The sequence below is a fragment of the Schistosoma haematobium genome, chromosome 7, assembly GCF_000699445.3.
Source record: "Schistosoma haematobium chromosome 7, whole genome shotgun sequence".
NCBI classification, from domain to species: Eukaryota; Metazoa; Platyhelminthes; class Trematoda; order Strigeidida; family Schistosomatidae; genus Schistosoma; species Schistosoma haematobium.
The window spans coordinates 3999458-4026974 of NC_067202.1; the positions used below are offsets into that span (position 1 = coordinate 3999458).

The 27517-nt window shown below is 34.1% G+C and overlaps 1 protein-coding gene across 1 annotated transcript in view; it reads right to left on the reverse strand.

Annotated features, from left to right (window-relative positions):
* Nucleotides 1–27517, reverse strand: part of MS3_00009457 (uncharacterized protein) — a 45200-nt gene continuing 17683 nt past the window's right edge. Inside the window, exons 10-18 of the mRNA XM_051217835.1 lie at nt 24591–24850; nt 22105–22483; nt 13903–13994; nt 12876–13062; nt 10882–11168; nt 7332–7425; nt 3165–3319; nt 2024–2174; nt 1–847 (exon numbers count right to left, since the gene is read on the reverse strand). Of these exons, the coding sequence (XP_051064260.1) occupies nt 461–847; nt 2024–2174; nt 3165–3319; nt 7332–7425; nt 10882–11168; nt 12876–13062; nt 13903–13994; nt 22105–22483; nt 24591–24850 (1992 nt within the window). The 3' untranslated portion in view covers nt 1–460. The remainder of the gene's footprint in view (nt 848–2023; nt 2175–3164; nt 3320–7331; nt 7426–10881; nt 11169–12875; nt 13063–13902; nt 13995–22104; nt 22484–24590; nt 24851–27517) is intronic.

Below are 27517 nucleotides of genomic sequence, written 5' to 3' on the forward strand. Positions count from 1 at the left end.
GGTCTGACCAACAAATCTGGAATATATTCTATGAACAGCTATTTATAAATATTGTACATTTTTGATGATGAATGTAACAGTTCTCAAAGTTTCAGCTCGGTACAATAGAACTAACTGTTTTGAAGTTTTTATTAAAAATTCTGACTTTGGCATTGTTTTGAGTACAAGATGTTCTTCAATTGTAGGATGCCTCCTTTGCTTCACCAATCCGTACATTCACATCTGTATCAGATTCTCTTTGTTTATCAATGATGATGCTATCGAGTTATATAAAAGTTTCGACCACTTCCACAGCTCATACAACAATTTGGAAACTAATAAAAAAACCAGGATAAGAATTCCTAGTATTACTACTATTTAGTTATTATATGAGAATATACACACTATTTGGTGACCATGAGGTTGAACACAGGACTTAAGATTTCGCAACAATTGTATGTTACTGGTGAACCACTGTGAATCAAAATCTGTTAACGCGAAATTCATAACTACACTCAATGAGATTATATGAAGCAAAATAAGACTCAGACAAACATTTAAATCTATAGAACGTAATAATAATAATAATAATAATAATAATAATAAATACCTTATTAGTGGTAACTTTTTCAACTTCGAGTGCATAATCAACGACTGGAGTTGCTACAAAATGTTTATGGACATAATTCAACAGTAACTGAACACGTTTATCTGGATTAGTTATAGATTTAATCCGATGTCCAATACCCATGATAAGACGTGATGCTTGACGTTCTTGATTAACAAACTGAATAGGTGTTAAGCCGGCATCATAAGCTTGTGAAAACTGACGCGCTGCAGCATCCAATGCACCACCAAATCTATCTCCCTAACAAGAAAAAAAATCATTTCCGTAAGAAATAAGTAGATATCGGTAAATATAGGATTGTGGAGATTAATGAATTTTATTGAGATCAAGAACCGATTTAAGTCAGATAACCACTGAAAATGTAGAAGCACTGGACAACCATTTTGTCCTAATACGGGAATCAAATATATGTCACATCATTCAAATTTTTATTTCCTCTTTCAATGATCACCTTCATTAATATATGCCTCTTTCATGATCTCCCTTATTAGTGCGCACTTTTTTTTATTCTCCCTTATTAGTTTGAACCTCAAAGCTGGATTCTAAAAGTACTACACTTTATCTTGTTCACTGATTCCAGTCGTCAGTGGTTAGGCTTGGAAAGTACCGAGGCAAAGCATCAAAAACCACTCATAAAGAGGACATGTGTGACTGGTCTGAGATAGTTATTCCTTCGAGTTTATGATCACATTTCAAGGTCACTAAGACTAGTTCCAGGTCCTTCAAAAAGAGTTATCTGTGCATAGGAGGCGTGACCGGGAATTAGCAATCCCCTCATACATTTAACAGCACTAGTGACTGACTTCCAGTCTGTATCACAGTAAATCATTCAGCTTAGCAAATCCAATATCTATAAAACCATTTACCTAAACTACAAAAGTTTCACTTTCATCATTTCAAAATCAAAACATTTCTGGGCACAGATGGATAGTGGCTAGAAGTAGAAACCAGGACGTGCGTTTCATCCTATTTGGGACTCATTTGTAGATGAGTGAATCTGTATCCCTGAGTTGATGTTCACCCTGTGACTCCGAACCCAGTACCGTTCGCTTCAAACGCCATCGCGTTATCTACTTAGCTACTGAGTTCAGATAGCCAATAGCTTGTACAGTGGAGTGATGTTTTAATTCATCTTTGTGTTGTTGTTTGTTTGAATCTTTAAACTGGTGTTTCCTTATGAAAATATAATATTCAACAACCATTCAATACTCCATCAAAATACTTATTATTGTATCTATGGGCGAGAAAAAAACTCACTAAAGACATATTTATGATTACAATATTCAAAGTTTTATTTTCCAAAAGGAAAAATTATCGAACAAGTAAAGACAACAATCGATCAGTAACACATAACTCCATATATAAACAAACTAATAATACACTAGAATAAACAAAATAGAAAATATTCAAACTTACAATTGTTAAAAGTCCAGATACAAGACTAGAGATGAGATCTTTACCAGCACGTGTTGCCACTATTGTATTATGTGCACCGGATACAGCTGGACCATGATCCGCTGTTATGATAAGACATAATTCTAAAAATTTTGTTGCATATTCAGGTAATCTAATGATATAATAGATAGATAATAAATGTAAAGAAAGATAGATAGATAGAGGGATAGGTATATGAATTTCATTTTAAATGAAGATAGACAATAAACACTTAAGAGATGATTTAAAAGAAAGTAGCATATATATTAGGTATAGATTGAAGTAATGAGCTCCACAAAGCCAATTTGAGGTTCGAGCTTCGCCTCATTTGCCTTGATTTAGTTGATCAGGTATTCATATCGTTAGATATTATGGAAAAAAAGAATGTAGCTTGAATTAGAATACAGAAATCTATCATTCAGTCATAAACAATGTAGAACCTAGTATATAAGTGTGTATTGATTCAAGTTGTCATAACATACCAGCACAGTTAGATAAAATTATTCAGACAAATCCCAGAGTAGTATAGTTGAAGTAGCAACAGTATTAATGGTAGGAGAAAACATGATTCGAGAAAAAAGAATGAATTCGAGGAATGAAAAGTATGTGTATCTTAAGACGATGAGTGAATGCGCTTATGATATCGCTACCGATTCTGGGTCATATCACAACACAACTTCGCTGAAAACTTGTTACGATAATCGTGTGAAACTCTAACTAAGGTCATGAGTTCGACCACTGATGTGAGATAATGAGCGCACATTACTAATAAGAGGGGAGGGTCAACACTATAAGTGCGACAATTGTCTAGTGCTCTCTGATGATTTAGTTAAAGTCAGTTTGTGATGTAAACAGACGTCAAATGAAAAAACTCGCACGAATCTTTCATTCTATTAATCACGAAATCAACATATAAAAAATCAATACTGAGATAACGGAGAAGTTATGAACACTATTACATTGAAACATAAATCTTCTAGCCACTGATTGACTGTTATCAAAAAAAAATCACAAGACATTGAATAGCTATTCGTAATACCATATACCCATGAACCCATTATGTAGATTCGAATCCATGATTATATATTAGAAAATCATTCAAAAAAATATCGATCGATATTACCTTCTTTTGAACCATAATAAGCCAAGAACACCACCTATGCCTAAATCTTGTTCAATCACATGACTAATTGGCATTCCAGCATACAATAACTCTTCGCCTCTATCATCACATATTGTTGATGTAAACGAAACTGGTCGACGAATTAGACCTAATTCCTTTAAAGAATGACAATAATAATGAAACGAATATGATAACAATTCAATGTTAACAGAGGAATATTCAACTCGAAACAAATCAGTATAAATTTCCTAAAGAAAATTATAAAACTAAGGAATAAAAAATGGACAAAGTCGTCAAACATATGCAAATCGAATATTCTCAAAGTTAAGAGAGTCTTGGCTACTATGACTTACTATAATTTTCATAATTTAAGAATAAGATTGATAATAAGCATAATCTTTCAAATAAAACAATGAGAATTTACAATAAAATTTCAGTTGAACATAGAGTATTAGGCAAAGATGACATATCGGTTGATGAGATTGTGATTATTCACTGATGGAAGTGGTAGTGGCGGATAGATCAGGTATAAAATATGCCCAATCAATGTCTATATAGATAAGTGAAGTTTGCTCTACTCGAAATAGGTTGAAAGAAAACTAGAGACGGTCAAATTAAATTAACGAAGTCATTGACAATTGGTTGGGATCGTGTTGGTAAGTTGAAATTATCAGGTTATGATGAAGTATGATAATTGCGATCAGTGATTAGATAGATAGATCTGTTTAAATGGCATTAAATTAGTCGCAGTCGGATAGACGTATCTATTCTTTGTCTAGAATGTAGATTTCTAGTTTTAATATTATTGTACACTATTCGCTACGTGAATTTATCTCTATTTATTCGAACCAAATACCCCATTTCCAATCATTTTTTTTCACTATCACTGATAGTGTTACTTTTAATATCAGGGTATCTCGTCTTGGTAATTTCATCTTACTGTAGTGATGTGGCTACTTAGGGCGATGTATATTTTTATCAAGTTCAACGTTCGCCATAAATAAATGGATGAATGACCTAGTAGAATGATGAAGTTACGTTATTAAAAATACAGGAGCGCTCAGGACAGGAGGAATATTGGGAAAATTGGAAGTGTTGAAATTATTTTCTTGATTATTATTAATATCTGTATTTTTATTGTATAAATAGTAAATAACTCTATTGTTGTATCTCTTTATTCCTCTTATTGTAAGCCTTCAGTGGACTTGTTAACTGTATCGATATTTTTTACTGCTCCCCAATTATTGCTAATTAATTGTGTAATAATCCGCTACCTGTCTACATCCTCTAATTGGCTACCGGGTAAGAAAGAGTTCAAGGGGTAATGAGCGTTAAGGTCTCGGCTGTTGCTTATTGATTAGTCATCCTGCAAATGTAGATGAACTAATCTATAATCAAAATTCTGATTAGGCAATATACCGCGTGATATAGATTAATGTTTCAAGCCATAACTAATTGGCGGTCAGAATAACACGACATAACATAATGTCGATATATTTCTTGTACTACATTTGAATACTAAATGTTCGCAACAAACGTCAACCTTTGCAACAATATTTAAATCTAGCAGTAGCCTTAAGAAACCTGAATATTACGTGATTCGGACCATAGTATCAAAATTTCCTTTTAAATATCCCCAAGTTCCATCGTTTTTGGTGCTAGTTTCTGGAACACTATTGATACTTAAAACAGTTAATCCCTTTGATAAATTTCGATAATGGAATGAGAAGACAAAGTTTATCAGAATTATGTGATACATTTGCGCAATACATTTCGAACAATTTTCATATAAAAATGTCTTAACAAGTATATGTGTGGTCAGATTGTTTGAAATGTATTGTGCAACTACTGATACTGTTAAAAGATGGACTTCTTTCAACTAAAAAAATACCGTACATATCCATGTTCGCTATTCAGTGGTAAACAATTTGTGCAAACTCTATGGCTAATACCTGAGGACGAAATGCAAAACTAAGTACGTCGTGAGACGTGGGTGGGAGTAGATTGGCGCTACAAATTTGATATAGTGATGAGAAGGTCAATCTATGTCAATCAGAAGTGACCTAAAAGAACAAGTGCATCTCGTTGGCTGAGAAATAGGTATATATATATATATATATATATATATATATATATATATATATATATATATATATATATATATATAATAGGCAGGTTGAAAAGTACTCAGATGAGGTTGATTTTCCCAACGATTTTACTGTTAACCAATCTAGAAACAACCTCTTCTTTTTACGAATTAATTGGATAAAAACTTGAGAACACGATTTATGTAAAGAGAATAAAAGAAGTTAGATCAACAGAAGACAAGAAACAAAACCTCAAAGAAAGAGACATACAACATATATGCATACGCAATCATAAGATCAAATGATAGTCCAATAATATGTGGAGAGAAAAAGTAAGTTAAGGAAAACACGAATCACAATCATTGGATGATCATCACCGTCATCATTATCATCTGTTTCTCAATCGATCCAAATAAGAAATGAAAAATAGAGTGATTCGAATACAGGATACTACTGGTTCAATTGCTTTCACAAGCAAACATTAAATGTAAACAAACTTCTCTACCTTATTGATTTATTAGTATTACAAAAGATATATAGGAATGAAGGAGAAATACACATATATACTTCTATGATCAAGGACAAATATAAACACACACATGCTCACACATATGCATAGCAACAAAAAAAGAAATAGTACCTTAAACAAGTAAACATAATGTTTACGATAAATAAATTAATATATTTGTAATATCCCAATGAGTAGAAAAATAAGATTTTCTGACGCTTCGCGACTAAGTGTGAGCTATTTCTTCAGAGAGGTTTACGAGTTATAGGATAAATAATATGAGGCGACAGTTCATGCTTGATGCGGCATGCGGGGGACGTACATTGTTAAAGAATGTTGCAACAAACTGGGACGAAGCAACCTCATAGTATACTATGGTTTTTCTTAAAGTTCTTCAGTTGAATGATAGTTCATGATAAGAACAGTTATTTACATAACTGATAGTGGATGAACAATAGTTCTGAATGTAACGAAAACTGGGTGTATAGTTATCATCGACTGTTAAATTCTAAGTACATATATAATAGGCGGTTAAATTATAAAGATTGTTGTGTTTAACCACATACTAACTATTTAATTGAAAAAGCAAAGAGTATCAAACAATTGTTTGAGATTATTCGTCGTCAGTACTCATATATCCACGAATTTACACAGATTGAAATCCAAAAACCTTTAAATTTACAATCAAATGCCAAAGAACATTTGTTTTGAAAAATATATCAAATCATTCTTGAATTATAGGTGTCACTACCAAGGTTTGATTTGATAATTTCGAATAAATTGAGCATTGGGTTGATTGTTATAAATAAAAATAATATATTTGTAATATCCCAATGAGTAGAAAATTGAATTTTTCTGACGTTTCGTGGCTTAGTGTAAGTCACTTCTTCAGAGAATAAATAACCAAATTAATTTGGTTATTTATTCTCTGAAGAAGTGACTTACACTAAGCCACGAAACGTCAGAAAAATTCAATTTTCTACTCATTGGGATATTACAAATATATTATTTTTATTTACATTCTTGAATTAGTTGCTTGGATCTTCCTATTAATGTTTAGGATTGCAAATGATTGTGTCTTATTGGCATTCGTGCATCCTGTGAGGATTGCCTCGATAGTGCCTTCAGACACAATAATCATGAGCAGAGATGGTAGTGGCTAGCATTGGAATCTAGGACTTGCGTTTTGTCCGATTTGGGACAGATGGACGTCGCTGTATCCCCTTTGAACAAGCTAGTGGCTATCTACACTCAGTAGCTAAGTGGATAACGCGATGGTGTTTGAAGAGAACGGCAATGGACTTGGATCCCAAAGTGGACATTAACTCAGGGATGCAGATACATTCAACTGCAGACGAGTCCCAAATAGGACGGAAGGCACGTCTTGGTTTCCACTGTTAACCGCAATGCATCTCTGCTCATAAATATATCGATTGGTATTACATTTCAGTGTTACTGACGAACTAAATGTCAACCCATTAACAATGTTTACTACATTGAAAAAGGAAAAATGATTCTGGCAAGTAGAAAATTTCTCAAAATGTCAAAACTCAATTATGTAAATGAACTTACCTTGGCCCACTCATAATCCATTGGAACAGTACGAGGTGGATGATCAGTTTTCGGGATTAACTGACCACTTCTTACAAGTTCATCAAAAACACGTCTACAATTAATCAATTTAACATGAAACTCATCTTTACTAGTATACGAACTTAGAAGCGTGAAACAAAAGTCAAATATATGCACATATATATACTTAATGAAATAATAATATTCTAAATTACAAATTAATTAGTCGATTATACAAATTGAAGGAAAAACAATACAATCTGCGTATTGCTGAGGAGTCCCACAGTAGGACGAAACGGCCGTCCAGTGCTTCCAGGTTTTGCATGGTGGTCTAGCGTCAGTGGACTCATGAAGTCAACTATTAAATTACCGTTATATCCAAAAAGCCCCTTCTGATGACGTAAATATGTTCATTCAAAGAGTAATTCACATCAATATTATTATATCAGTATAGAGTTGTTGAGACTGTTAAGTTTTTTTATTGAAATCATGAACCGATTGATGTTAGACTACCATTGAAAACCTGGAAGCACTGGATGGTCGTTTCGTCCTATTATGGAACTGCTCAGCAGTACGCATCCACGATCTCAACGCGGGATTCGAACCCAGGGCCTTCAATCGGCATCCAGTGCTTCTAGGTTTTCAATGGTGGTCTAACATCAATCTGTTCATGATCTCAATAAAAAAATTATTATAATTGAGAAAGAATGTACCTAGTGTACAATACAACACAGATATGGCGATGATAGCATGAGGTAAAAGACTAAAAATTTTCAGATAATACTGCGTTATTATGAGATCACATTTACAAAATTAGTAAAATGATTGTGTTATCGTCAGAGTAGATATGTAAATCAAAATATTTGATACATGTCTTTGCAAATTTGATAATGAAACTTCTAGTAACCGTTACCTTGGTTTGATAAATAGTTGATGTGTGTATGTCATTTTTATAATCTTGATAATTTCTTGGAATACATGGTCTTGTTTCAGACAAACAATCAACCAATACAGGTTAACAGTCCTCTCTCCCTCTACGTGTATATAGCGACTCACGCGGAAGTCCTACTCACTGTATTCTTGTGGCAAGGATGTTGTTTACGAAATTGAGAGTATGGAAAGCGAATTTCCGACGCCTAGAGCAAGTTGGTAGGTACAAGTTAAGAAAGTTAGAAAACCCTGATTCAAAACTAATGGTCCATATGGTATATGAAACCATTCTTGGTCACCAGCTACCATAGAACCAAATTTTCTAAAGTCACTGAACTATCTTGCGGATTAGATCTCTAAGTCAAAGGATAGGGGACGGGCTAACTAGATAAAAACACCTGCTTCGGTTTGGACAGCCAGACAATATTCTAGCCCGCACATAAATTTAATTATAACCAATCTGTATGGTGAATATATATTTTTGTACCCCTTTGTAGCAAATGTTTATGTGTTCAAATAAATGAATAATGTTTCCTGACACTTTCTGATTAACAAACAACACATAAATATATACATATAAATATATAAATAGTTCCGAATCATCGACCGACTTCAGTAGCATAACTATTGAAAACTATAAATCACTGGAACAGCTATTTTATCCTAGTACATGACCCCTCCTGAGTGCATAGTCGCAAGCTCACAAACTATCAAACTCAAGACCTTTAGATTTCATGGTTAAAAAGTTTTAACATTTAGAACCTTTGCGTAAGTGTTCATGTCCAGTGTACCATGATTTTTAATGGTCATACAACCTACAAATAAAAATTTACTACTTTCTTCTAATCAGTTCAACTGTTGTCAAGCTCTTCTTATTTTTCTAATTCAGATGATCAATATCACTGTGACCATATAAATCATGTTGGAGTTTGATAAGATTAACCGATACCACAGTACAGATTATATCATTACAATAGAATCTATTATATTAAACAACCATTCTGAATTTTTATTATGATGATCATTGTTTAGTTTTGGTATTAACCTCAGTTATTTTGCTTTGATTTGACATGAAAACCTAATTTCAATTAGACAGCAATAAAAAAAAATTGAAAGAAAGGTCGAGAACTATTGGACAATTATTTTGTTAGAGTATATTAGTGTTTCTAATAGCATGTAATCAGTATTTGACAAGAGATTGTTAAGTTGAAAGCTTTTAAGTACTATGATGCTTGTGTATTATATATGAACTACCAAGACCTGAAATATTAAATAATCCACGTTTAGAACAACATAAATTTAAGGGAACAATATTGTTTTTGATTAGATCCTCATCAGGGGTTTTCTATGGGTATTATAGCAATTTTAATAGTCGAGATCACGAGTCAATTGAAGTTAGTCCATCATGGAAAACCCGGAAGCACTGGATAACCGTCTCGTCTCATTGTGAAGCTCCTCAGCAGTGCGCATCCACGATCCCGCATCACGAGATTCAAACCCAGGACATATCGGTCTCGCGCGAGTGAATCCATCTAAATTAGTTTGCATCATAAGCTCAGATAAGCGGAAAGACAGATAGCGAATAGACAACCATGTTGTCCAGCAACAAGACATATATGATTGAAATAGATTGTAGGATTTGTTTGAAAGCAGTCAGAATATGTGTTTCTCATAGAAGATTTGATGATGAGATGAAAAAAAAATTTCATTGTTATAATGAATAAATGAGGTTCTGATCGTTATGTAATGCAACCGAATGATAGTTGTTCACGAAATCAAATTATTGAATTAACCCTACATCTCCCTGTATGAATCGATAACGAGATAATACCAGTAAGCTGAAGGATACCATATTTATGTACATATTTCTAATAGATCATTACTGATTATTCACTTTCTAATTCTTCTCAATTATAATATTACAAGATCACTGGGGAAACAAAAGAAATTTATTTTCGTTTTGAAATTATTCTGTGATAATCTTTAATTTTAACGTTTAGAATTAGTGTTGTTATGGACGAAAATTTAAGTTCAATGCAAAATTACAAGGTACTTTCGTAAAATATGAAAACCACATATTAAATACATCACTTGCACATCTTGCATCATTTTTCCTTTACATGCTTCATGATTCTTTCAATTCTGCTGTTATTCCAATTGATCTCTGTTTCCATTTCTTTTCTTTTCAATTGAATCTTCTTAGTTTTCTATTGGCATGCACTCTACTTCCGATTGGTGCTACGTACTACTTATATCTGTCAGCATAAGTAGCATACAACACAGTGTTACAATGTTTGGTCTTTTGTTAAGTTTATTAAGCTAGAAATGGTTTAATTATGAAGTATTCATTGTTGGTTGATGATATTTATCAGGATGATATAATGAAAGCGCCACAATTCAACCATTTCTAGCTCTTGGAGAACTTAAATACATTCAACATCATCCACCTATGAATTCTAAATCTTTTTCAACATTTCAAAAATGTTACAACTTGTTATTTTGTTTGTTTGTTTCTTGTTTGTGCCAGAAATAACGAAATTATTAAATGACCATAAATGGACAAAAGGTTGGTTAAAGATGAGAAGAGAAACAAACGAACAAACAAGAAATTCAATCTAACCTAATTAAGAGATCTAATTCATCAAATGATTCTGGAACATGTATACCAACACTGGCCAATGCATAATTTTTCGCTGTAGCTGTTTCTTGTAAAGAATTAGCACATGCACCAGCATGACCGAATTGAATTGAACCACTAGCAATATTACTGCTGTCTGTATTATCATTCGAATTAGCTGCAGCGCTTAATAATTCACCGCATGATCCTATACACCAGGCTACAATTGGTTTTTTTATTTTGCCCAATTTAACTGCTTCAATCATTGCATACTCTTCTATACCACCAACCTATGGTAGAGAAAAAAGAAGTACAAAATACTAATGATGATAATAATAATAGTAATAATAATCATGATGATAATAATGTCCAATTTATGAGTCAATATTATCTCTGGTGCTGTTAGAGAGTGGTTATCACCTCTAAGCTCTCCATATTGTGGAAGGATATTTCTCCTTGAGGGACTTGAAAAAGCTCGACTAGTGGTGGTGATCTTACGGACCTGTGAGAAAGATTACAGAGAATATACGATAAGAGATCGAGGTTGGTCACCCGCTAACTTTTCATGACAAGTTTTGGATGTGTTAGCTCCGCACTTCAAAACTCTTTACTATAGGGAATGGAAATCCACAGAGTAAGATGAGCTGTGACACTTTTGGATCAACCGTTTCTAACCTCGTCCTTCATGCATATGCTGATTGTCCGGGGGAAACAAATTACTGTTGTCATACTTCATTGCAGTTAGCAGTACGACTTCGACCTCGGACCTTGAATTGCGACTTTTTATCTTTCCCCAACCGACCTGGTAGGCATAGTAGGACCTAAAATAACGTGTTCCAGCCACCATAGCTCCGTTGAGTCATCACGATAGAGAAGCCGGAATTTTCACCTTAATTCGTAAAGGTTTGAGATATCTTGTTGGTGATATATTAGACTTAATTTGCCTCAGTCTTTTTTAGAATGTGTGCATCCTGTACGGATCACCTTTATATAGTGATTTTGACCCTAGCTTTATAAAATGTATGAATTCTAGCTGGTAGTAGGCTGATCAAAATCCAGCCGCCGATGTCAACAAAGGGACACTTCAAGCATATACAAATTGAATTAAAAATTTATACCCGTTGCACAAGATGTAATAGCTCAGTGAATAACACGTTCGGTACTAGGTTCAAGTACCAGAGTGAGGATCAACAGTGGGATGTGGATACATTCAGATGATTAGTCACAAACACACATATTAGATTTCAATGCTAGCCATAAACCACATTTTCTATCATAATAACGATAGTGATAATAATAATAATAATAATAATAATAATAATAATAATAATAATAATAATAGTAACAATGTGTTGATTTCTCAATGGTACTTGTTACGAATCGACGCCAGATGAGCCAAGTCATCCAACATAGCTCAGACCAATAGTCAATGACTCTATAAACTGATAGCATATGAAAGAAAGACTAATAAGCATCTACTCAATTTTATTATCCTTATTAGCACACCTATACAACAACTAAAATGAAACTGAATAAGCCTCAGTTAAAATAGCAGAACAAGCATACCTCGTTTCAAGTGAATTTCTTTTGTTTTCAAAAGTTTGTATTTTCCTATTGTTAGTGCTAAGGATTGAAACTGATAAGTCTCTATCTACAAACGTGCATTTTGAGCGAATTCCATTAATATTACCTTTTTTACAAATTTTTATCAGAGTTGGATATGGGCTAACAATGGAATCCGGAACGTTTCGTTTGATCGATGGTTTGTCAACTGAATGAAAAAGCATCCCAGTGTTGATGTTCATACAGAGATGTTCAACACTGGGATTTCGGTATATCCAGGTGGCAACACTAGGGTTCAAGTACACCCAGCTGACTAATCCTCAGTAGTACGAAACTTTAGGAGTTCCACTGTCAGTTACTATCCAACTTAAACGAACTTTTTATTTTTTCTAGAAAAAATTTATGAAATGATCACTTTCATACTTTCTACTTACTTCACCCAAGACAACAATCATACCGACTTCTGGATTATTTTCATAACGTAGAATATGATCAATAAATGTTGAACCAGGAAAACGATCACCACCAATCGCGACACCTTCATAAACACCATCAGAATTCATTGAAATAATATTATTCAATTCATTGGACATTCCACCAGAACGTGATACATAAGCAACACTGAAAGAAAGCAAAGAAAGAAATAAATGGCTGAGAACGAGACTTATTGTATCGTCTATTTCAATATTTGAAAACACTCAACGTAAATATACACACACCGTCAAGTCTAATCAATTTACCAATCACCAACCTTTACCTATCATAATTATCTTTAAGAATCATCCATATACAGTCAAATGAGTATCGGCTTAAAAATAATATAAAACCGAATACTGTGCAATGTAACAATTTTAGCAATTCTAATCAGAAATCTGTATATAAACGTAATACGTTTAATCTCACGTTCAAGTGTAGATTAAACTCTCTCCACTTGACAAACAGTAGATCTTACTTCCGAACTGTCATTCTTTTGTCTGTATATGATTCTTTCTGTTTTCATCAAATGGACAACTATGTTCAATGGAAACAATTAAACGATTAAACTAAAACTCAACATGATACATTGAGTTAATCAGATATATGACTCAAATGATAAGCGCACATAATTGACCAAGATCTGGATTGCATTTCTAACAAACGAGACAAACGTAATTATTCGAAATTGTGGATTGATACATAAATATATGGATAAGTGTACAGGTATCTTTCGATTCAGTTTCCATCAATAAAGCTTCCTTCTTACTCAAGTAGCTACTTTGACCTGCATATTAAAAATTGTGTCAGCATCAGAATCGGACATCGTAGAACGTAACACTAAATTATGGGTAAGATGTAAAAAGTGAATAGGTTGAAGTTTTCAATCAACCACATGACATATCACAATTTAGATAGAATAAGGCAAGATAATGTTTTTACCGGAAGTATTCAGCTGTCGAAACAAATATGAATGTCAATACTCACCTTCCAGGTCGATAAAGTTTTGATGCCAGTATATTGTCTGTCATTCCGCCTGTATTACCGATTTTGAAGCAGCCAGATTTTAAGCCACCTACCTATAGACAATATGGAAAGAAATAAATACCAATAAGAAGGTTGAATAGGTGGTATATGTAGACAAAATCAACCAACCAATCAGTCAATCAGGTAACAAATGAATATAGTGAAAAACTGTTTTGGTAGCTAACAGCACGGATTGATCGCAGTTAGATAAATAATGAAAATCAGGAAGTCCTAAACAACTGTTTCGTTGTCATATGAAACTCGTCAGAAGTCCACATACACCAAGAACCTAACCTCACAGTAACTTGACTGATAGAAATCAACGAACATTAGGGACTATGTAAGCACTAAATAATTTACTAGTTAGTGATCAACTAATGTAGATATCCGAGCCTATGGGACGTCAGAATCCACCTGAGTGGCCTAGTAATACCGTCTTAAACTGTGAACTTGTTTCAAAACCTACAGAAAATATCGGCTCCCACAAGATCTCAAATGTTCCCTCCTAACAAGCGCCAACTAACATGATAACAAAATCAAGAATTTTCTACCGACTACCTTCAACCATTTAACATCAAAACATCGATCACATGATATCGAATTATTTATACTAGTCTCTACATTGTAACTTTGGAAACATTGGCTTATATAACTCAAGCATTAGTCATTAAGATACATATGTATTCACTCTTTATATTCGCCCAAGTTCTGAGCTTCAACGTTATTACATAATTTTTCTAGACTTCTTCGTCAGTAATGATAAAAATTATGATATATTTGTCATGCTCTAGTGAATCAGTGTAAGCCAATTCTTTACAAATCAAATTAACACAAATTTAAATAGTAAAAAACAACAAAGCAACAATATTCAATACAACCAGAATTCAGGTTTGATCAAGTCATAATCATGTCAACCTAGTCAATGTGATTTTTGTGAGACATATTTTGTGTATGTTAATGGGTGTCATCAATTCTTCACACTATCACTGATACTAGGTTTATTCCAACCATTTTGCTTATCCGCCTTGTTAATTTCATCACATCATCCTAACGGAATACGTCATAACATGGGCTGATGGACATCAGTGACATGATAATCATGACTGACTGATAGGAAGATCGATCGACAGAATTCAATCAGCACTAATGACTAAGTAAACATAACACTGCGTACTTACTCAACAATAATGATAAGTAACTCTGGATAAAAGTTCCTAATATTAGCAAAAATTATATCTGCAATACATTCTGTATGAATGCAACTCTTACAGAATATACATAGATTTACAACGCTTTTGTTTAACATAGCAACAACTTAATTCAGGTAAGTAGACAAACAAAGGTCTGCGTACATAGCTTCATGTCGTAATTTTTATGTACGAGTTAATGACATTATATATCTATGAAATGGGAATTAAACGAAAACGAGTTCGAACATGAAATCAATCGGTTTGAAAAGTAAACAATTTATCTACCACTTTTCACAACTCAGTAAACCAAGGAAACATTCGTGTGTTCAAACTTAAGTGATACAGCAATACATGTGAAAATTTGGCGATACTTGATATATGGTTGAACCTCACTGGATACGGCTTCTCACTAGAACTCTGAAAATGTCCTCTTGACGCTAGTTACTAGTGTGCACATAGTAATTGAGATCACGTTCCGACGTAAGTTGAACTCTAGTTAAATGGTCTAGAAGTTAATAATTCATGCACGAGACAGAAGGTCATGTGTTCAATCCCCAACGGTAGGGTCATGAATGTGAACTGTTGAGGAGTCCCGTACTAGGACGAACCAGCTGCCCAATGCTTTCAGATTTTCAATGATTGTCTAACATAAGTCGGTTTGTAAACTCAATAACATTCAAAAACTTCCAAAACACTTATACGGATAATTTTGTTTTATTTTACAAACGACCCTGATGGGAACCTATTGAAAAGGATATTATTCGTTCAATTTGTAAGTATGTATAAATAAAGCGTTCACATGGGTAGTGATGTAAATAGGTAGTTGCAATGAGTAGAATATATTAGTTATTAGACAGCTAAATGACAGATGATATGTTTAAACTCTTTAAAATCACTCGGTTCCCGAATATTGAAACTTCGGTATGGTAAAAGAAAAATATGACATCCCTAGACGTTTTGCGAAGACCCATACCACTTTACAATACAAACTGATGATATCATCCAGATAACTACTAACAAAAAACAGTTAGTAATTGAATATAGATGTTATCCTAGTTTAGGATTACTCATGAGTGTGTGTGGCGAAGGTGAAACATTAGATCAAACCCATAAGTTTTGTGATAAACTGGACAATATTCGGTCGCCGAACCCATCTATATTTACGCAATCCAATCACATTTTCATATAAGACCACTAATCTAACGTTGTAGTGCGAAGTCTACTTTGTCAGATCAATAGGATGAAGCCTTATGCTGCTTCATCAGTTTATATACACGACCCCAAAACCATTGAATGGTCAATGATAACTTTAAAGTAAAGGAATATTGGAAAAAAGATTTTAAAAAATCAGTGGTTGATTGATGAGGTTATGAATTTTCATCAATTACATTAATTAAGACATAGGTTACGCATGCCGAACGACCGCCTACTTCAACAAATGATGACTGGTGTACGAGTATATTACAAGAAAGCTAGGGGCACTCAAACCAAGAGATGGCATTAGTCCATGAAAATGCTGACTGATGGACCGAAACATGTGGGTAGTGTGTGCGATGACCGTGATCAGTGGTTGGAGATTTTGGGTATGACTAGGATTCGTTCACGCTGGTGTAGATGCATTCACATTTAATCTTCCTCTAAATACTGAATTCCAGTATCCCTTCATGAATATATTTCCACTCGGTCTTTTCGAACTATACTCCAAATATCAGTTCATTCTTAGTAGCATTGCTTCGATATTTACAGACTTAATGAGAGGAACTGGAACAGATTGATCAATTGTATTCCTAAACATCAAACAAGCATCATAAATGAATTAAAATTCACATCATTGCACAAACCAGTGAATATCTGAACTCGGTAGCTAACTGGATAACGTAATGGTATTCGAAGCTAACGATACTGGGTTTAAGTCCCAGAGTGAACATCAACTTGAAGATGCGGATACATGAAGCTGAAGACGAGTCCCAAATAGGATGAAACGTGTATCCTGAGCCCCACTGCTACCTACCATTTATCTCTGCTTTTAAAGACCAAATAAAATATATAGAACAATACTCTCTCTAGGGTTTTTATAGATTTATACCTCTTTATCTCTTATCGATTATTGATTCAAATTCACTTTCACTATGGTATTATTTCTGAATTGATTAAATGACATTCTGTATTGATAATAATTTAAGGCCAAGCAAATGCGAGGTGTATTATGCATTATGCTTTTATTTGTTTAGAGAAAAGTACACAAATATTAATCAAATACTTTTCTTGATAAGAATGTATATAGAATGTGATATATATAACTGAATGTTCGTGATTAGTCATAGAATAAGTGCTTATTAAGTGAATGGTGGCAATCTCAATGGAGCTGTGGATATAGGTTTCTTGCTAGTTAATAAGAAATAAGTTGTCTGAAATATTGAGAGGGACTGATGATTACTATGAAGCTCAAACAGCCAGACAGTATGCAAGTAAGAAACGTTACTACTGAGCTATTTTAGCATACTTGATGAGTTTTAGCTAGTGCGAAAACTACCTTAAGCAGAGCTCCCAATTGCCTAATACATAAATCAAATGCATGACGATCTTGAGTATTGTTACACGTATGAGGGTAGATGTCAAGTTTCAGTTACCTGCAGAGGCCGGTACTATGTCAAGCTCAGACCAATCTATTCATTCTTCTCAAACGACATTTTTACTCTATCACTTTTATTCGATTACTAACCCTGACTGTGTTTTATATGATCGTATGTATGTTAATTACTTACCCTATTCATCATGTATCTGGAACTTATTTTTGTCTGACTATAAATATCGATTCACGCTTGGTTAAATGGGGTCGACTCACTCGCCTTTTCCACTGAGTGTCATTTCGTTTTGCTTCCTTCACTCTGTCTCTCTGATTGGCTCTTCAGATCAACGAGTGTACGAAATATACGTATTCAAACTTCATCCACGTATTTGACTTATTCCGTTATTCACTAATGCGAGTTAAGTCGACTACATAAGAGGGTTGGCGGTATGTATAAATAGATAGCAATCATTATACGATCTAACTGGAGTCAGATATAGGTTCACTTAATACCCACACTATGGAAAGCCATTTCTTGAGGCGGCTGCAAAGGGAACTGCGTTAGGGGTGATCCTGTCGACCTGATAGTGTGACCACAGTGTCCAAAGGAAAACTGCCTGAGGTCGGTCACATACCGTCTTTTTATGAATAGTTTTTGATGCTATATCTACTTATTCTTCAAGTTTTACCGCCGGTGACAGAAATCAATCGGGCAAAATAATTTGTGGTACTTTTAGTGTCGACCTATTCTAACACCCCTCCTTCCATTGTTGGAATGTAGTATCGCTGAAAATGTTAGTTGCCTGAGAAAATCGACACCCCGTTTCCATCAATCAAAACGCAACATATTCAGCAGTAGGATTATGCCCATGAACCCTAAGTTTGTTGCTTTCAATCTCACGATTCTCCAAACAACCAAAATGGCATAGCACAAACTAAAAGTATAAGTATTCCAGACAACGTAGCTCAGTCGAGTCATCATAATATTCAAGTCAGATCTCAGCTAAAACGAGCTCCATATTGAATAACAAGTGGATAAGTTTCAGTTAATCGATAAAATTCGATTAACACAAAGGAATATACAATCAGCGAATTGGTTACTATTCCATGATTCATTAGCGTCGTGCAACAGAAGGTTTGTGTAAGTTAGAACATTACACATAGTTATCATTCGATCACAAATGTCAGAGAGTTGAATTCCGTTAGAAAACAAAAACGAGTAAAAACTTCAGATCCACTGATAAACATCTAAAGGAAAAATACCCATCTAACTTTATTACTCAAGACACATCTATCGAAATGTAAAAAAAAGAATACCGTGTTTATGTTGTAAACATGGGACATGTGTATATTCTATATTCAAGAGAAACTCTGAATATTTAACATTTCACAACAAAAGATTGAGTGTCATTTACTCTTAGAACTATTTACCACTTATTCCCTATATAAGCGCACAAACACATACATACGAACAATATAGTTGATTCTTGAAAAGATGAGTTCTCAGTCAATTTCATAGAATATTGAAACTAATGTTTTTTAAAAATGTCCAATCACTTTGTACTAATGAAGATGGCAAGTTGATATTATGAAATGAGTTTTATTAGGGAATAAGATATTACAGATGTTAAGGCAAACAAATACTGTATTGTGGTAAATAAAACTATTCAATCAAATGAATTATGAAAGTAGATTACTCAAGATAAATAAATGTTTAAATAATGGCTATATAATCTGCAAGAGTTTGAGGTTGATCAGATCCTAGTGACAAATGTACGTCCTGAGAGAAGTCTTCACATTATCATTAAATCATATTTATTTAAGTACAGTAGGATAGTGAATAGTAGTATAATCCGGAACACGTGTTTTATCCTATTTAGGAATCGTTAGTTGGATGTATCTGAACCTTAATGTTGATATTTACACTGAGACTCACATATTTCAAATGCTAGACTCCATGAAAGTGTCGAGGTGATCCGCTCAGAATTTAGGTATGGTGAAAGAGACTTAGCATTTGAAGTTTTTAACATCATCAACGGTAAAGATGTAACCCATCACAAATGAAATATTATTCATCCCCGTTAAACTAACCAACAGCTATTTGGATTCAGTAATTGTTAAAAGAAGAACGCAATGGGTTTGAATCTTAGCGTTGGCATTACCACGAGTGCAATTCCATTGAGCTGACGAACCTTACACAGGATGAAACGCAAGTCCTAAATTTCACTTTTGATCACTACCGAATTTGCTTTTTTGTTTTTAGAAATACAGATGATTAACAGTTCTAACGAAATGATAAGAAGCTGTATTCTAGGTTATCCTTACAATTATCTAACGTAAGAAAAAAGAATATTTATAACAGAATACATTCATTCAACTTTAATTTAACTTTTTTTTCTGGTTAGCGTATTTTTAGCGAGTTAGTTTTCTACGGAATAGGGCCGCTAACCCCATGCCCAACCCTCCACCTTTATCCGGGCATGGGACTGGCAATAGCCCCAGAGAGGAGAGAACAAATCAGATCCCAGTGGAGGAAGAAATCAGGAAGTGCTGGAAGTGGATAGGACACACATTGAGGAAAACACTCAACTGAGTCACAAGGCAAGTCCTCATATGGAATCCTCAAGGCCAAAGGAAAAGAGGAAGACCAAAGAACACATTACACCGAGGAATGGAGATAGACATGAGAAAAATGAACGAAAATTGGACAGAACTAGAAAGGAAGGCCCAGGAAAGAGTAGGTTGGAGAATGCTGGTCGGCGGTCTATGCTCCAGTGGGAGTAACAGGCGTAAGTAAGTAATCACTCTAAGTTTTATGTGTTAAATTTTTACGAAACAAAATCGTCGACTAACAAACGTTTCAAAATTAATCGAAGGATAATATTGGATATTAGTTTTGTGTAGTTGATTAATCTATAATAAATTGTCCGATTACAGTAGGCTTAACTGATCTTTGGCCACGGAGTTGTTTATGATTTTTCTAACCAGTTAACCAACTAGGAGTATTTCATTATGTTTACTGATTACTGATTGATTTCCATTCCAAGCTATATAGAAATTGTCCGGTCTTCTCTGTGTTACCTCTGTCCAATATTCCAACGTTTTTCCCACTGAACATGCGTTAACAGCAACAACTAATCAAATTCAAGGTGCAGAAATTTGATAGGTCGCTTCTATCTGAAGTTTATGTTGATAATACTATTTAGAAAGAACATGTGAAAGATTTACGGTTAGATTATTCATTGAAATCATGAACCTATCTAATTTAGACAACCAGTGAAAACCTGTAAATACTAGACGGCTGTTTTGTATTAATGGACTCCTCAGTAGTGCTCACACCCACTAGCCCGCATACAGGAATCGAACCCAGGATCTAAGGTCTCTCATGGAAACGTTTAATCTTCAGATCAATTAGCAGGCATCCAACGAAGTTAATATCTAACGTCAATCAATCCACGATATTGAGCGAACGTCTTTCATCGTAACTGTCGAACAACTGGCACGGCTATTCAACTAAGAGAATTCAATTTCCACAAAACAATAGTTCATCTACTGTAAGTTTATCCAAATGAAACAGATCAACAGTAAATAAACCTACATACAATAGTAACACCGTCATTAAAAAAACTTAAATTTCCAAGCAAGTAATGAACTACACAGCACGATGTGATGACGTGGCGGTCTGCTTGAATATCTGGGCTACCTGTTCCTCCGATCTAGATATTTCATCAAGTTATCTGTTTTGTTGTTTGTTTTAACACATCATTATGTCCATTGTGCGCACAATCTATTCAGGCGCGTTTATGAAAAGTTTACAACCTTTCGCTATACGGGATACAAAAAGGTACAATCAGCGACATCATGGTGGCTGGCAATATGCATTGAAACAAATGAACATTAATCAAATGTGGATTACCGAACTCCTAACACCTAACCGGTCATCATTCAAAATTTATCGTCACAATCGATCAAGGTATAAGAAAAGGAAACTTGTTGAAATACTTTATGCTGAGAATTCTATGTTGTACCAAAAATATAATGTTGAATAAAGCTTTTAATAATAAAAATAAAAAGGTTCAAATTCAGACACTTATCTAAACTGTTTTACAGTTTCAAATAGATTACAAAAAGAATGTTAAATCAATGACTCTAAAGACTGAAATATGCTCAATTTCTAACGATTTGAGCGCCCACAACACTGCCTACATCAGTTTATATACAACTAGGGAATAATATTAACTATCTGACACTAAATGTAACTCAAAAACTGAGTACATACATTGATACTTGACAGATAAAATGTATACTATGAATGGTAACTAATTAATGTATAAAATATATACAAAATAAAGACTGGCCATATTATAGAGAATACATAATATTCAACGATAAAAAAGAACTCACAGTTGCTGGACCAATCAATAGAATATTTCTTTCTTTGGATCGTTGTATTAAACGACGTGTCATATTTTCTGGTATACCTTCAGCTATAATAGCAATACACTTGATCTGTGCCTTGTTAACTGATAAACCATTATTATTAATATTGTTATGAATAGATATATCATTGTGTTCATTCGATATTCCATTCTCTTTATAATTAGATGAAACTATACAATCCACTTCCATAGCTTCCATGCATATATCATAAGCAACTCGTAATGAAGCGAAATTTACTAATACACGTGCATCTGGATGCTTGTCCATTGCATTCAACATATACTTATAAACTGGTAGAAATAATTCTTTTGCACCCCAATAAAATTTTAGTTGATGATCGTCGCTATTGTGTTAAGAATAAAATGAGAAAAATGAAACATACGACTTAATCATTATAAGCAGAGATGGATGATGACTAACAGTACAAACAAAGATATAGGTTTTATCCCACTTAGGACTTGCCTTCAACTGGATCCACCTACATTTCACAACTGATGTTCACTCCAGGACTCGAACCATCTATCTCTGTTTAGAATGCTTGTGACTTAGTGAGTATATCGAGGCAAACCGTACGGGATGCATATATGCCAAAACAGATTAATCAATTTCAGTCTTAAACATTTTATTTTATTTGAACACATAAATATTGGTACCAAGAGGCAAGGAATACATATGCACCACACAAGTCACTTGATTTGTGTATGGGCTATGATACTGCCCGGGTGCCCAAACCGAAGCAGGTGGTTTTCTTAGGGGGCCACACCCGGAGCCTTCGACATAAAGGTATGATCCACAAGGCAGTGGAGTGACGTCGGGAGTTGTAGTCCCATTGTAGCCGGTGACTAACAATTGGTTCATAAGCCGTTTGTTCCTTCAGGATACTGGAGCCCATAATCACTATTGGTTTGGAATCAGGGTTTTCCAACTCCCCTAGGTGGACTCTCTGTGTTATACCAACCCGTTTAAAGCACAGGACATTCGCTTTTTGTCCTCTCAATTGCGTAAACAAAACCTGTGATGCGAGAAGGTAGTCAGTAGGACTTCCTCGGCAGTGGCTGTATGTGCGTGGCCAAGTGAGAGCATTTCGAGAGGGGGAGTGAACTCTCCCTAGGGCATCTGGGGCAGTCTTAAACATCAATGGGAAGATTTGAACAACTAATACAAGTGAATATGATTAAATTGACCATTACACGTTATTTTGTAATGTGTATTTCTCATTTAAATAGTGTAAACTTGCTAGAATCTCAAGTTGTCTAGTTTTGTGAATAAGCGTTAATTTTCTCCGGCACAATTTTCCTAATTCGTAGTGTTGTACGACTGTAAAAATGAGTCATGAAATCTATTAATCGAACCATCTGTCTTCGTTCGGTAGGTACCGATCACCACACAGAAATAGATGAAACCACGGTTCCTCGTCAAGTTCTGGCTGATCTACATAAAGGACTAATATTAGGGCTCCTTTACATAGTGGAAGTTATCAGGACAAGTTATAGGAAACAGTAGACGTGTATTCGACCACGGTTTACAAATAGGTGAAACTACATATCACGAATCCCTACCATTTGATCCCATGTTTATTTCTGCCCTGCTCCATTCTTAATTTGCACATTCATCTTTCTCAATTCACATGAATTCATTATCATATAATTACCGTAATGATATCTCTCTTATTACATATTTTATTCATATAAATGGTAACATTTGCAGTAATTATTATTACCTTTCCCATTGTGTATATCAATTACATAATTCACTTTGTCCAATTAATTCTCATGCAGACGTTCACCATTTTAAACCTATAACATTATCTAGTTCAATTCCATTTTTGTATACTGAGTAGTGGACAGTGTAAGTCAATAATGATGGCAAAGTATAATATAGTGATAAGCTTAAAATAACACCGATAACTTTTCAGTCAGTTTGTAACTATATAGAAAACAGCTTATATAGATGGATAATTTGTGGAAAACTATACTATTGAGAAGTATGAATAAATCTTACATGATTAGTAAGTTTATTAATGCCCTCTGTATGCTACTCTGCCTGTAAACCAAATAGACAATGACATACAAATTCATCCTTATAAATACAAGTTGTCTATTTTCTCGAACCCTTAAAAGGATCGAAACAGATTTTTATGAGTCTCCACATTATTCCTAGTTAAGATTAAGACTCGGGGTTTAGGGTAAGGTAAAGGTTTTCACCACGAAATGACACTAGTTATAATGTAAAAGTGCTCCGCAGTCATATGTAAACGTAGATTTCGCCATGCCCGATAAGTTCTCCTATAAAATGTAGTGTTATCAGGTATAGGTTTGTTTAGACAGAATTAAGGATTTAGGGTTAAGATTTAGAGAATGTCTGTTTACCTGTTGTATAAAATCAAACGAGATAGAATTAAGCATTTGAATCGTTTAATATTATCATTTTACTCTATGATTGAGCCTTACTTGAAAGGATAAATCAGAGCTGCTACACTTGGACTTTCACGACCGGAAGCATAATCGAAATCTAACATAGACTGAACAGCTTTCACTTGTAAACCCCATATTAAACACTTTGTTTTCACTGTAAAAAGTGGTTCTTCATAAATAGTTTCATGATTATTACCATTAGTAGTAATAGTAGTAGTAGCAGTATTGATAGTAGAAGAGAATTCAGAAACCTTGCGAGTTTGATTGGTTACTATTGGTGTTGATTTGTCTGAATTCTTGAAATACGATTTACAAAAAAAGGAAGAATTCAAATCAACTGATTACAACAGTAAAATGAAAGTGTTCAAGCTGTACATAATTAGATTAGTTAAATCAGTATGATAATTGAACAAACCAGTGACTTCGTAGTACTTTTAACATGTTAAGTAGTGGGCAGGTTAAACAAATGTTTTACTAACTTCAAGTTGGATAGCGCTCACCTACTGATATAATGGGCGTTTCATGTGACAAATAAATAAGGATTGGAAATGAGTAAGGATGAGAACACATCCAATAAAAAACTCAGTTTATTTGACTTAATTCATTCACTAAAATCATGAACCGATATAAGTTAGACAACCAGTGGAAACCTGGAAACACTGGACAGCAATTTCATCTAAGTATGGAACTTCTCAACAGTGAGCGTCCATTATCCCGCACGTGAGAATAAAACCCAACACCTTTAGTATCGCACACAAACGCCTAACCTCTATACCATTTAGCCGGCACCCAACAGAGTTAATATCTAGCTTCAATCAATCCACCAAACAATCTTCCATTGTCTTCAGTGGGTAAGTGCCTCATATCCGACATGGATTTGCTCCACTGGTCACAGCTTCTCATAAGAATTCAAGGAATTTCTTCTCAAAGCAAGCTAATCACTAGTGAGCATATGGTAATTGTTAGTACAGGGTTGTGGAGATTGTCGAGTTCCACCGAAAACAGCGGTCTCGACGATTAGTGTTCGTGTATGAGACCGGAGGTCCTCGATTCGATTCTGGTATCTGAGTTCGTGGATACACACTTCCACACTAGGAAAAAACAGTTGTTCAAGTTCTCAATGGTTGTCTGACTAATATCGGTTGATGATTTCAATGAAAGTCAACGATCTTCACAACCTATACTGATAGTTAATTTATTCAACTGAGTTGCGCAGAGATAGGTTAGAATGAATAATAATAAAATACAGTTCATTACAAACCCTCTATGTATGTGGCAGTCAGTCCTATACTCTGAACAAAGACACAACAGCAGTATATATATATATATATATATATATATATATATATATATATATATATATATATATATGGCTCAGAGTAGATTATATAAACCTGTAATTGTTAAGTGAGATGCACAAGGATGTAATCTATTCCTAGAACTCTCTAAATTCTCAAAAATCTAGTTGTTACTGAAGAACTATTACTGTTTAAAGACGCATATCACAAAAGTCTTGGCAGCAAATTATCTGACAGTTGTAAAATTGACAAATAGAAGATAACACAGGTTGTTACTTTGTATATGTTGATTGTCAGTGGTTTGGTAACAATATGAATCTTAAATAAAAACTTATTTTAAACAGTGACAAATACTTATATCAGTTCAGATCGCCGCGCCATTTCAGCACAGAGAGATGAAATCATTAAGACAAATCCTAGAGAAGTAGTAGTATCAGTGGTAGTGTGAGACCTTATGCATACACAATGTGATTCGATAAGAATCAAGAAATTTGAGCAATAAAAGGTGGGAGATAATCATAAAATTCATGATTCAAAGAAAGACGAAAAGTGAATGCACCTCTGTATCGTTAAGATTGGTTTTGAGTCATGTTACACAAAGTTTTCAACAGTTGGTTGGGATAGTCGTATGGACCATAATCAGATAGTTTGGACCAGCCTACATGGCTCGATTTAACAGTCAATGACATTTTGGATTAATATCACATTTTGCTTTGACTGTCTCTAAAGCTTTCTTCAGACATACTCTTCTACATCGGTAAATACTGTGCATCAGGATAGGAGGTGATTAGTTATATATAATACAAATTCGAACTACTTCAGTTGATGAAGATTCACTACCTGATCAATCAATGTTCCATCTTTACCTAGTATCATGTATCTAATCATAATATTAATGATTCCATGATCTCGAAATACGTGAATAATTCTTCAAGGTCATCTATGATAAAACACTGGTAACTTACAAATATCCTCTACTACTAAAGGTGGTCACATTTCACAGATATAAAATGTAATAGAACGAGTTAGTAACAAACAATTTAGCCTGGTGATTACATAAACAAGGTCATTTATTTCATCTAGATTTACATAGTTAATTGATAATTAATCTAATTGCGTCATTGCCTAAAATACAATCTGACTATTGAACTTTCTTAATAGATAATATGACCGGTTTTAATTCAATGTTAATAATATAACATTGAAATCATTTTATTTTCATTAATGAATGAAATGAGACTAATTTTTCACATGAATCAATATTACCGACATTCGGTCTATTGTGAAATAAAATGAATTCAGTTTATATTATTGTTCATGTATTTCATATCATTTCGATAATGAAAAAAAAAAAAAAAGTTCCTCTATGTTTATTCTTTATCATCATAATGACGATGGTATTTTGATTTTGTTTGTTTCTATTTTTTTTTACTTTGTCAGTTTCTATAGTGAAGTGACCTACCAGGTTGGATTGATGTAAATATTTGTGCCAGATTCCTAGGTTGACTGTGAGTCAAGTCAGTTAGCAACAACGTAGAACTTCGTATGTACGTACATCAGTTCGAGTTGCCACAGCACATTAGCACAGAGATGCAGTTGTCGATTTAAATCCCATAGTAGTAGAGGTAGTAAGAGTATAAGCAGTAATCGGAAACATTAGGGTTT